General features: G+C 38.9%; 1 protein-coding gene and 1 non-coding gene across 6 annotated transcripts in view; one reads left to right on the top strand and one right to left on the bottom strand.

Annotated features, from left to right (window-relative positions):
• The first annotated feature begins 304 nt into the window (after window positions 1-304).
• Window positions 305-376, top strand: TRNAD-GUC (transfer RNA aspartic acid (anticodon GUC)). Its single transcript has one exon. It is a non-coding gene; the product is annotated as a tRNA-Asp (tRNA).
• Window positions 377-4,137: 3,761 nt separating this feature from the next.
• Window positions 4,138-13,961, bottom strand: part of Fas1 (fasciclin 1 Fas1 domain-containing) — a 526,663-nt gene continuing 516,839 nt past the window's right edge. For all 5 annotated transcript variants that reach the window (XM_076523006.1, XM_076523009.1, XM_076523008.1 and 2 more), the window contains one exon: window positions 4,138-12,120. In XM_076523006.1, coding sequence (XP_076379121.1) covers window positions 11,930-12,120 — 191 coding nt within the window. In that variant the 3' untranslated portion in view covers window positions 4,138-11,929. The remainder of the gene's footprint in view (window positions 12,121-13,961) is intronic.

Below are 13,961 nucleotides of genomic sequence, written 5' to 3'. Positions count from 1 at the left end.
TTGAAAAAGCCAAACTAACAGGATATACACCACCAGAATCATTTATATATCTAGACAATGCAGGCCTTATACAAAACAAGTATGGACAACCGATAATTTATCATTTCAACAGAAAGAACTACAATAAAAAAATTACATACAACAGCGAAATAAATTTCGACGACCCAAATATAAGATTTCGCTATAAGCTCACGCAACACGATTTAAAAGACAAACATAGAAACGACACAAAAAAATATTGGTGGCTTGATTTAAACAATATTGTTGGTTAACTAGTAATTAAAAAATTGTAACATGCAATCCGTCCTCGATAGTATAGTGGTTAGTATCCCCGCCTGTCACGCGGGAGACCGGGGTTCGATTCCCCGTCGGGGAGTATATATATTTTTGTATATTTTTGTTATAAAAACATCTTTTATCCTTTCACCTCCTCATAACATATCCACCTTATAATTTCACAATATGCTCCGCAATACTAGTTTGTAATTTACATTAATACATCGCAATAAACACATGCAATAAAATTATAGCTTAAGCAAACGAACTCTAGTTATAAGTAGATGTAAGTGCAACTGCCAGCGTTATCCTTAAGTTACTCATTAGTCCTTAATTTAGTCTGAATTAATTATACATAGTCATTATCTTATGATAATTATCCCCTCCGAACCAAATACGTTAACCAAAGATCTGTACAGTTTTATATTCTTCGTGCCTTTCTGTACATACACGTCTTATCATTGTACTAGTAAAACCATACTCGATTGAAGTTGTCATTAATTACAATAAGTGTCGTGTAAATATTCTGTAGACAAACTGTGCGTGCCTGGATTTCCTAGCCTTTAGTTTAGTATTTTAAGTGTTCAATATTGTTATACTCTTTTTGATCGTTTAAGTTTATTGTACCCCATGTAAATATTGTATGTAATTTTGGCACAATAAACGCTCTGTTACAAAAAAAAAAGTGGTTAGTATCCCCGCCTGTCACGCGGGAGACCGGGGTTCGATTCCCCGTCGGGGAGAATATATTTTTGTTATTATACATGATTCGATCTCATCATAACCTTAATTTTAGTTTTGTATTATATGCTTTTTTTTTTAGTGATAAGAAGTACAACCGATACCTCTCGCAAATAGCAAAAACGCGCAATAAACTAACCATGGCTGTTATTAGAATTATAAATGCGATAATAGATAGTATCAACAATAACGTAGCATAAGCACATGAATTAACTGCAATAAGTGCACTCACTTAGATTATAAGCATAGTCATAGGTATTAATTAATAACTTCCCTCAAACCAACCCCATAAAACCAAAGATTGTACAGTTTTTCCTTACTCGTGCCTTTCTGTACATATTACACATATTAATAATTTAGTAAACCAAACTTAGTCATAAGTGTTAAAAGTTGCAATAAGTGCAGTATACATATATAATTATAAGATTAAACCGTGCGTGCTCGGATTTCCGAGCCTTTAGTTTAGACTATAAATTCTAGATTATTGTTACACTTTTTTTTCTGCGTTTGAGTTTATTGTATCTTTTGTATATATTGTATTTTTGTTGGCACAATAAACGCATTGTTTAAAAAAAAAAAAAAAGTGGTTAGTATCCCCGCCTGTCACGCGGGAGACCGGTGTTTGATTCCCCGTCGGGGAGAATATTTTTTTTGATTTTTTTGCTATAATTAGTATAATTAATTTGCATCATTCGTTATAAAAATGTCATTCACTTTCTTACTTTTCTTACATCTTATTCTTTATTTTCTTTACAATATTCTCTGTAATACTAGTTTGTAACTTATATTAAGATATTGCAATAAACCAAAGTTGACGGGTGTACTTAATATGTGCAAGCACATATAGCAATGAGATTATAATCTAAACAAACCATCTCCAGTGATAAATGCGATCATGATACTGTGTCGATTGTTGATAAATTTATTGTTAAAAACGTGCTAATATTTTACGCACGTGTCCTACTTTTCCGACGTCGGGGTCACCAATTTGTAGGTAAAGGCGGGTGTTAGGGATTCCCCATCTGGGCTTCACGGCAGGGGCCAGGCACATGGGTCCTTGATGGCTAGGGTGTGGGCCTGTCACCCCGGTGGCGGAAACGTTAGTTTTCGACATGGTAAAACTCATGGGCCCCGTCGACCGTTTTTTGGTGGTCCTCCGTAAAGAACTTATCCTTGATTTACGACCAGGCCGTTAGCGGGGTTGGGACTTGGACCACTCGGCGTAATTGCTTCCAGATGGGGTAGATTTCCAAATTTTCCCTTGAGGAGGAATCTCATCTGGAGGCGTTCGCAGTACCCTTTCCAAAGGTCCCAACCATCTTCATTGTAACCAATTAGCGTTCGGTTTTGAGCCTGCCGTGATTGGGCAGTTTTTCCTCGCCGCCCACCCTTAAGTAAAGGTAGGGATAACCGAGGTGACCTAGTGGATGTCACACGGTTATTCGACAGTCCGGATCTGTCCATCCGTCCTGATCCATCCTGAGCCGTCAGTGGATACAGAGGTCTCCCGGGAAGCTAATTGTTGGAGCACCCGGTTAGCAAAAATAGAGTTTTAGTCGGCACACTAACGTGCAAATTTCTCAAAGCTCGAACGATCGCAAGATCGACCGCGAGCATTAACAGCGGGTGAATAATTTGGGTCCAACAGTGCGTAATATGTATATGTATAATAAATAATATAAATATATATTTGTAAAAGAACAATGGATAAACTAAACAATGATATAGCAATAACGGAACAACGATAACAGTAAACAAAAGGAAGTAACAATAGCTAACAACAACGATAACGATTCTAACATATTAGAAAATATCGCGGCGATAAGCTTGCAACGAGCTCTCTGTATGTATGCATACGTTATCCCATCTAGCAAGGGATGTACAGTCGTCCCAGTCGACGACTTTCCGAGTTGCTAAGGAGAGGGAAACTTTTTATCTTCCAAACCGAAGGGAGAATTATAGAAAATTCTAAGAAAACAATTCAAAAAAAGTTATCGCCTATGAGAACTTTCAAATAACCAGTCCAGGATCTGGACTTTGTCACTTTTACGATCGGTCCTTGAGACCGGTTGCGTACGACACGCACTTAACCGTTTGCATACCAGATGGTTCTGAAAAAACAGGATCGAAAAGCGTCGAAGAGCGCAATAGCGCTCCTTCGATTACGTGTCGAAAAAAGCCGTAAAACATAAAATAAAACGTTATGAATGAAAATATATATACTATTAATTTAGAATAGGTAACAACAAAATGCAAATTGGATTACTGACAGCGATGCGACGCGCGACGTATACATGCGTCTGAAAGACTGAGCACGTTTCGACAAATTTCGGGTGGGCCGTAAGTCGTCTGTTTCGGTCAAATGCCCTGGCTTTTCTCGACACAAAATCTGAAGAGCGCAAAAGTGGCTCGTGGTACGCAAACGGTTAAGGTGGTTAGAATTTCTGCGTCCGAAAATTTCTTTCCTCTCACGATGCGGGACCGCTACATTAGCATAACCTTGACATATATGAGTGAGGGATACCATTCCGCCCATTTCTGGACATTAAACAACTTCATATATATTAATACATTTGGTATAAGCAAAATTGAGCTTTAGTATAAACACTCGGCGCGGGCCGAGTGAGGTTAAGGCTCGGCCATGTTGGATAAGCGTCCCGGGCAACTGCGCATGCGCGTAACCAGTGATCCCTGAAACAGTCATGAGCGCGCCTCCCCCCCGTCTCGCTGTTGGCTTATGGCTGCATGGGACACTGGGGATGCAAACAATGAAGTAATTAACGTACTTAACAAATACAATTATTCACGGTGCGACGTCGATAAACCGAAATATAGATGAGAATTTCTTGCAATTTTTAGCTTTAATTTAGATCAGATCTTAATTAATTGGAGAACATGGAGTAATTCAATACGTGTTCGTTATTAAAGTGATAAGTAGACACTTTTATTTATCCATTACTATACATATACATACATACCATCTTCAAAATGGTTCTGTACAAACTTTTATATTTTTCGTTTAATCGTGTATTTTTTCCAATGTCTACGGACAACGAAACTTGCTACACATTCGTTTGATATAAAACTGATTATTCTACAATCAACAAATGCCACTTGAACTGTGTTGTAGGTGTTCTTTATTCCTTGTAAAATCATACAGCAAAAGCGAACGGAGTCTACACAGTGTAATCAAGCAAGGTACAAGTGACACGATGGTTCAACGGGCCAAACGGGTCAAACGATGATCTAGGACAGGGCACGGAATTATCGGCACGCAACATCCAGATCGTGATGGCTACGCATCTTGACGTAGGCCACCGTAGTCACCGTATCGTAGTTTTACTACAGTACGCACCTGAGGTGCCCCGAGCATTTAGGGAGGCGTAGCCTTTGCGATCTGAATGTTGTATGCTCGATAATTCAGAGTCCTGGTCTAGAGTCCATGTTCAAAAATTTCCCTTTGTTCTCATAGGAACAGCATCGGTGACGCGTCATTCGTACACATACACAGCACATGCACCCACGTATTCGTAAATTCGGATCGCTCGAAACTCGATACACGCGAAATCTGTCATAAAAATCTTACATAAAAGTCTCCCGCCGTCCCCCGCGATGAGCGCACGATATCGAAAAATTAACCTCGAAAATACAGACGAGTGTGGTACACTTATATTCTTTAAATTCTAAGAAAAATCAGGTTCCTTCAGCTGAATATAAATTAGTCGCCTAACAAATGTACAGAGTCTCTCGAAACATAAAACACAAGCAACTTAAAAGAAAGCGATAATAACCGGGAACGAATTCGTCGATGTTCACTGTAACATAGCTAATTCTTTTTCTTATCATCGATCAGTTTTGACTGAAACCACGATTCTTTGATCGGTTCTATACGTATTCTAAGACAGCCTGTGTGTTTCACCTAAACAATTATGAACGACTGCACCGCTGGTGATTAAACGACGAGCGACGTCAATTCATAATGGGAACAAAATGGTACTTTTATACAAATAGCTCTTTGGTACATCGAATTTGATTTGATTTCCTTACTACAACATAGGTCTATAATATACATATATAGAGGGTATTATGTTGTTTGTTTTCTAACAATTTTCTCTTTCCTCCTGCATAACTAGGTCACATTACGCATGATGTTTCGCTTACAATAAACAGCTAAAGCATTTTCATTGACAGGGAAAGTAAGAAGAGAACAATTTCGAGAACTTGTATATTACATCAAAACATGTATTTCCGGTCAGAATAATATTCGTAGAAGGATGAGCGATATGAATGATATATAATGTTAATAACATATAGTCCCTTATCATTCATATTTCATATTTCCCATATAAATAATTCAGGTGTTTATTATAAGTTAAATTACATGTATACATATTACAGTAATTTACGTCGGGAACGCTACAGATCTAAAGTTTGTGGTAAAGGGAAATGTTTCATTGAAAACGTATCACTCGCGTATTACTTGAACGACTCTTAATTGCGATTTGAGGGTTACAATCAAAGTTATCTTACCACGAAACATTACCCGAATGTTTACGCTGACTGTTTGCGCAACAGGTGGTTCGAACATACCTGTGTCTTAAACATCCGAATTATAGAAGAAAGTCCCATTGGTTAGAAATTTGAGCTTTGAAATGTTTAAAACCGACGTTTTGGAATTTGTAACTGAGCTTCTTCGCAATTACGAGTGCATTCACTAATCCGTGTATCTTTATGCAAAAATCTTCTGCATTTGTCTCAAGAAGCCTCTTTTTCCAAGGAGCCACTTTAGAATTTTCTCCGTCTTTTAGTAATTTTAATAGGTCGATAGTAATACATTGACTTCAATTCTTGTAATCTTTTTACTGTAATTATAAATAAAATGTGTCAATTTTGCCCTCTTCTCGTCTAATAAGTGAAACTCGCGACGATGATTTCAAACAAGATCTGTCAATTTTTTAATGTTTTCATTTAAGTCGAAATAAAATTTTATTCCTTCTTTTATTTAGTATTAGGACATTGGAGCAAATGCAGACAATCATTGGCAAGAGGATAAGCTGCATTACTTCGATATTATAGTTTTAAAAATTTTCTTTATTTAACTTACATTGTATCGTTTAAAAGACTTTTACTTTCCCAAAATTAGGTGTCATTCCTCTAAATCAATCCCTCGATCTAAACTAGAGAAAAAAGATTTATATTTATCGTATGCCTATATTAACTGTACTCTAGCAAAATATTTGTAAGGAAAAAACTGAATTTCATATTGATTTAAAAGAAATTAATAATATCTATATTTGGTAGATTTTGGTCTAAATCTGCATAACGAGTTTGACACGATAATTATAGTTTAAGACAGTATAATAGATATGCAGCATATAAGTAATCTGGAACAATAAACTTTGCTAATGTATAATTAAAAAAGCTCTAATTAATATCTAACGTAATAAAAATCAAGCTTGCAGAAGTTTCTTCTCCATTTTGGGCGAAAATTGTTCATCTTCAAGATTCATTCTATTCTACATATATCTTTTAACATATACGATGCATAATTTAACGAACGGATACCTGTATAGGATACGTGTATGCGTTTAGCAAGGATTCGCAGTCGTTTTTCTCTCGTGTTCTTGTCCGTAATAGTTCAGTTTTGTTGATAAGAAGCTTGAAAATTAAATGATAAATTCGTGGACCGTGATCGTAGGTCACCAGGCAAAATAAAAATTGTCTGCAACGATCACAAGAAACAAAGGTTAAATATAAACGTATCTTCTTCTTTGACAATTTGAATAAATTGAAAATGGTATATTCTGTTGCATATCTTCGCAGTGTTTTATATTTCATCTACTTGCGTTTGTCATAGACGCATAAACTCGACAGTCTAACGACGAGATTAAAAATTATTATTTTGAGGGTTTTTATGCTTGAAACTTTGCGGGGTGAGAGGTATGTCTAACATTCGAAACACACAAACGATGGAAAATTGGCAACGCAGAAATGTGTCAATTTAATATTTCCTTGCGATATTTATTCTTTCTACGTAAATAGTACATAAAGATTAGAAAATAAATGAAATTACAAAGCATCTTAGCCGCTTGACTTTTCCTCGGATTCATAGATCTCGATTATAAATCGCTCGGAACGGGACACACACGTCCAAACATAAATCATTATTTATAATTTAATGATGCTTAAATACGATGAGAAATTACACGATTACGTATCGATATTAAAAATACATTTTCAGTTGCTGACGAATAAATTAGCTTCGGAATGGGGAGGGGGTAGGGGGTAGGTGGGTGAATGAAAGGGGAAAATTAGGGAAAATGACGGAGAAAACGGCGACACGCTCTACTTCTATTACTCGACCCTCGAGCGTTCTCTTTATTATGAATGCGTGCGCGCTACGAATTAAGCACGAATGGACGCTGATTTCACGTTTTATCGTGAACGAACCACAGGCTTATCAGCGGACGAATCGGAAATAAACGAGGGGAGAAAAAACGAGCTAGCTGAGAAGAAAAAAGAAAGTTAGAGATGCTCCCGTTAAAATCGATGATTGCGATTGGACCATTGATACGTTGAAAAGCTAAACGCGCGCGATGGTTTTACTCCCGGTCGTACGTATTCACGTATATTATGTACAAAATGTACAAATAATTGCGCGCAAGTGCGACTAGCGTGAGAGAGATCAATCGAACAGGTCGTTTCTTCAACCCTGACCGATTGATTTTCATTGTAACTAATGTGTAATGTAGTGTAAGTAAGTTTTACGAACTATTCCATTGTTTATCGATTTATCGAGACATTAAGTCAATGCATATGAAATATTAGTCTTATATCCGTTTATTAAAAATTTCCATACATAAAAATTCATTAAAATACAATGTAGCAGAAATGATAGAACATTTGGTTAAAAGCAATCATGTAGAAAGAAAATGGTAAAATTATTTTTATTTAATAAAATTCCACGAAAGAGAAAATTTACAATTTCAGGTGCAATGACCTAACATTTCCAATAAACTTGATGTCTGTTTTCTTTTGTATAATGAACCGACTAATGATCGAAAAGAAAACGCGATGTCAAATCAGAGAAACGTAAGCTTCGAATTCGCGTGATTTTAAACAGCGTTAACACGGGGAAAAGAATATCGAATCAGACTGATTTTGTTCATCGTCAAAGCCTCGGCTTCTCTTTCTCTATGAGTAATTTCGTTATCACGTATAGAATTCCTTATCAACGCGAGAAATTTCGGGCGGTCTCTAATAAGAAAATGGCACTTTGCTTGAACACACGTAACAGAATCGACTAAAGTTGATGGTTAGTTTCTCGTTCGAGTTCATTAAATCTTAATACCCCTACGGATTAATCGAGTTGCTGCGGTGTGATTAGGAATTAGGACTGTGTTTCGTTAAAAGGGGACGTCTACAAAGGAACGCAAGAAGTCCGGATGTCGGTGTAAATTGTTTTCTGAACTGGAGATACTTTCGTGGAGTTCCGCGGGACAGCATTTCTATCGAAATTCCGTCCGAAATTCTCCTTTTTCTTTATTTGCATTCACACCTCTCACAACGGTCACACACAACAGCTGCGAATATGCGGTTTCATTTCGGCGTAATGTTTGATCAAGCTGAACATTAAGACGCGTCTACACGAAGAAATAGAGTCCCGCTATTTATACTTTTTTTCTCGTTTTTCCATTTTAAGTCAATCCTTATCTAACGAACAAACAGTGTTTAGTTAGAGTTTATGTATATTCATATATGTAATCATTATAATAATCATAATAATTATAATTCATAATATCAATTCATTCCAACAACAAGTTTCTCTTTTTTTCTTATTCTCATTTACGGTATAGTCTATTAGTATTTTCTGTTTTTCATTATTTCCATCCCTGTCCGCTGCTCAATCGTACTTTCTTCCTCGTCAATAAATTTCTCTCTCTCTCTCTCTCTCTCTCTTTAATTATATATTCATTTATATACTTTATTTACTTCTTTTATAATATATGTATAGACTGATATCAACACGTATAACATCGAATTCTCTATTAATCCATTATTTGTTGATTTCTCTTTTCCCGTTATCGTGGAGAAAATCGCAGTAGCTTTATGCGTCCTTAATTATAAGTCTCGTTTCGCGTAATGGCGTCTCAAAAAGCGCGACCGGAAGCGCGATCTAAAATCAGCCAACGTAGCGATTCGATCGCTCATGAGATTTTCTTTTCCGCAAGTTTCGGCGTTTTGGTTTCTAAAACCTCTCCTCTCTGTCGGTCACCGCGATTCTGTGCCGGAGGAAACGAAATTTCGAGGTACATCATTCCTCATCTTCTTTTCTGTTCCCGTTTCTTTCCTGATCTGACATGTATTTGATTCTCAGTGCATATTTCTTTTCTCTGCTCTTCGTTCGATAGACACTCGATAACTCTTTCTTTCTTTTTAATTCGTTACTCACTTGTACACACACGACTAAGCTCTGACTAATCTTGCAAGGAATGAAACATTCTTCGCGACTTTTGCCCTTTGTCGGTTATTTGGTAATCGTCAGCGTTTCAACCCTTCGTCAGCAAAATTTTAATATCATTCGTAACGAAAGTAAACTATTTTCAAATTTGACATGGTCAATTATTCAATCACATAAGTTTGAATGTTCAGAAAGTAGAGAATTATTCAAGATGTATAATGAATAGTCTTCTTTTTACGTGTAATAGACGGTGTCATTAATTTATTAAAGTTTTAACCGAGTTATTAATTAGTTTAAATGGACGACGAAGGGTTGAACTGAACGCCGCGAAACAAAACGCGAACTCGACAGAAATCTCGATAGCGACTCAATAGTGACGCGGTGCATTGGCGTTGATGATCCTATATATGTATGTATGTATACGTATATATATACGTATATATATATGTATACGTATATATATAGTACTATACAGTTAACGGGAAAAAGGAATTTCTGAAAGAGTATGTAATGGTGTTACGTGTAAAGTACGCACGAGGAAATTACGTCGTTGAAAGAGGAAATCGTGCGAGCAAGGTTTCTTCTAAACACCTACGCTTCATGATCTCTAATCAGCGCTGTCTAATGGCGCACACATCGCGTATTATTCTCGACAAAAGGATTCTATAAACTTTGTATTTTAGCAATGTCTGCGAACAACGATATGTTGGCAACTATAATAACGTTAGTTGAAAGTATATATCATCTCATAACGCATAAATACATCGGAACATTGTTACTCTACTTTTTCGAACACTGCTGAACAAGCTCATCAATTCGTTATCGGGAAGCACAATCGAAATCTTTCCTCTTCCGAAAACGATTCCCTCGTTCACGCGATCGTAGAATGTCGGAATGTGATCAAGTCACTACTGGATAAAGCTTCCGCTTCCTCTAATTGTACAAAAACTCGTTCACAAGCTCGTTCGGCCTGCAATGCGATGTGGCAGTATTATTAGTAAGTAGACAGTGTAGTACGATATGATACAGAAGAGCAAGTGTAACCGGAAGTCGTCTCTGTGCCTGCGAGTCGTACGCCGAGGAACCGAGAGAATTTCTTCCGTGGATCTATTACGTAAGGATCCATAGAGCGAACCGATTCGGTCGATCCCGATCGCGATGATGGCTCGGCGATTGAACGCTCGGACAGAAACAACGCTCGCACGCATCCACACGCTCAGCACACTCATCCACGCAGAACTATAGCGCATCATTGTCAATGAAATCGAAGTACCACAATTAGGCGAGACGTGTAGTTCGTATGATAATTACGGCCTGAATATTGACTGCGTCAGACTGAGCTAGACGCGGGACATTGTATCTGTGTTTCAGCCAGGACCATCAGCGTCGAAGGGATACCGTAACCCCTTTTAGTTCAATGAACGTTTAGCGATTGTTGTTAGCTCGATTGAACAAGTAGAACGCCATTCACTCGTGGTGTACGCGTGATCGTACGCGACCTCCTGGTAAAACGAGAAACTGAATGATCCAGGCAACCATAGAAAAAAGAAAGCGCCACATATTCCCTCTCATCATCGCCCTTGTACTCGAAGAAGGTTCCCCGAAATCTCCGCTCTGTCTTCGCATTCGGCCCTCGCTTAAGTTTCTACTAAATTACTTGGTACGGTTGATTCAATTTATTTGGTACGATCGATGGCGCCCTCCCCAAAGACCCGCAAAACTGTCCCCGCCACGCGATCCACACTGCTAAATGTCTTTTTGTCCTTCTGTCTTGCGCAGCAGACACCCTCGTGGACGTTCCACCGGACGAGAGATCAGGCCTGTCGCGATAAGACCTCGGACCAAGGAGAATATATTCTAAACGTGTTACAATACCTTGCAATTGTACGCAGTTAATCGTAATTCAAAACTCTGAAACCGCTTAATCGTACGTCTCGTTAAGCTGTTGACCGTTTTTTAAGATGTCGGTCGGTTTTGGCTCTTGTACGATCGAGGAAGCCATCTTGGTGATCTAGCCCAAGAGCCTCGACCCGTGTATTGTTATCGCTCAGGATCGTCCCCGATCGATCGATCAGCTCGATCGTCTCGTTAGCATGGGAACAAGTTCGAAACATCGTTTCCATTTCGCTTTTTCCCTCCTCATCTTTTACAAAGAAGGAGGGGTGGTGGGCGGAGGTTGAAACCCTCGAACACAGTTCGCACAGCGCTGCCACGGAGAACGCGGATCCGTCTCGTCGTCTTATCGGGTTTTGGGACTAGCCAGGGTCGTTTTCGGGGCTCGGCCGACCCTGGGGGCCGTCCAGATCCTAGATCCCGGAACGACCCTAACGTCGAGAGCTCGGGATCCGGTTTCCCCGTTCGCGCTGCGCTTTCTTTGGACGAGAGCACGATCGGAGACGGTCCTGAAATAAATTCCTAGGTGCACCTATGACAGACTCGGAGGATGCGTTCTTAAAGCAGCCATTTGGCCACCAGAATCATAATCAGGTGCGGCGTCAGGCTGATCACGGACGCGGAACCTTTCACCCTCACGTCGCTGTCCTTCAGGAACACTCCGTCGATCACGTGGATGATGCCGTTGGTGCATTCTACATCCGGGCGGAACACTCGGATTTGCAAGTTGTTCCACTGAATCTGGTACACTGGAAGAAGAAACAAGCCCGATTAGCGGATCCAGCTGATTACGGTCGCTCGGGCAACTGATGGATGAGAGAAATGAAGTGAGCTGTAACGTTGCCATCGAGAGACGATTGCGAGAGCATTTGCACAATAGAAGGATGAAGTAATCATGTGGTTTATCGACATCAAAATCAAGAATATCGCTCTATCTATTTTTCCATCTGCATTGCGCAAATGCTTTTGCTCTTCGCTATGTAGCTTCCTTCGGGCGAAGAAAGCCTGTAAAGTATAATTAAGAAAAGAGCGGGTATTAATTCGTTTTATTCGCCAGTAACGAAGCTTAATTAGAGAAGGTAAATGAAAAGGACGAAGGCACGCGTGTGAAAGGGAAATCGGTGACAAAACAAAGTGCAAACAAGGTAATAGCACGAGATAAACTTCCTTCACTGTGCTTTAATTCATTTTACCCTGTCCGCGTTCCGAGATACCCGCCGCACACGCCCCTGCACTGTAATTCCTGTTTCAACTTCTACTGTGCACGACTCCAACACCTTAATTACCGCATCTCCTCCACCCTTGCTATTCTAACATCTACGCCCTTTGTTTACACTCTACACGGTCGTCTCAATTTCGCTAGCACTTTTCGATGAATTTCTTAATTTTCGCCACCGGCTTCCGTTTCCTAGCCTGCTTTTCTTTGCTTTTCATACCTTGTAACGTCGAGGTGTGCTGGTTGTAAACGGAAAACGCTTTGGTGATTCGTAGTTTGTGGCCGAGCGAATGACCGCATGAGCACGTAGCAATTACCACCAGGGGGTAATCAACGAATTTGCATTTAAATGGTGGTCGAAACGCGCGTAATAAATCGTCTTGTGGCCCCGACCCATAATCGTGTACGTTCTTCGCGGGGCAAAATTGTTCTTTCCGTAACGGCATGAAACACCCTTCTAAAGATTTCTAAACGCTTCCCTTTGTAAAACTGAATAAAATGATTCATGGTGATAACCTTTCACTTTCCCCTAATTGTGTATTATCTTTTAGTGAGGTATCATCTACAATTTTATTCAACCTATATCTCCACAACCAAAAATTATTAATTATTATTAATTATAAAAGTTGAAGTATGGTGTATGTTTAACCAGTTGTAAAAATCTAAGAAAACAACCCGCGTGGGTTCGTCTGAGAAAGTGAAGTCTTTAATTTTATTTTTCAAGTTACTTCCTCCTTCTTCGAATAATTTTCTTTCAGGTTCCCCCCAGTGTGAGCAGTGTAGCAAGTTTAATCGTGTCGAAACGTTATCGAAAATGAAGAAAAATTCTATTCGAGTAGCGAGAGAAGTATAACGTTTGCAAACTCAGGCTTTGTGTTTATTAAGTTGGAAAAATGTAACGATATCGCTGTGCAATTACGCCTTTAAATATTATTTACAAATTATTTACAAGATGGCACGGTAAGTGCCCGTTGCAGTACACAAACACACAAAAAATTCATTATTTACAATTGAAAACAGCATACGTTTCTTTCATCGTGAATGACGACTTCGAAAGAGTTTAACGACGGCGACGATGAGCACGACTACGCGGTCATATTTATTTCTCGCCATTGTAAAAGACTAATCTTGCGCTCGTTCTATGTGAAGCTGAAATTGATTTCTTGCTAAGCAACATTAAGCAGTGCGAAGAAAGAACAGCTGCCGGTCCTTTGCTTGCAAAATCAAAAAGATACTCACCGTTTAAGTATCAAATGTACGATACACGCCGAAATCTGTAAAACTTAGTACGTTAATTGCCATTAACGATCTGGACGTGACGAGTCTGTTCATAAGTGATAAATAATTCCAAGGAAGGAACGTCGTAAACGGCAA

Source organism: Megalopta genalis, chromosome 6 (genome assembly GCF_051020955.1).
Source record: "Megalopta genalis isolate 19385.01 chromosome 6, iyMegGena1_principal, whole genome shotgun sequence".
NCBI lineage: Eukaryota > Metazoa > Arthropoda > Insecta > Hymenoptera > Halictidae > Megalopta > Megalopta genalis.
Note: the sequence above shows the minus strand (reverse complement) of the source record. Positions and strands in the feature narration are given on the sequence as shown.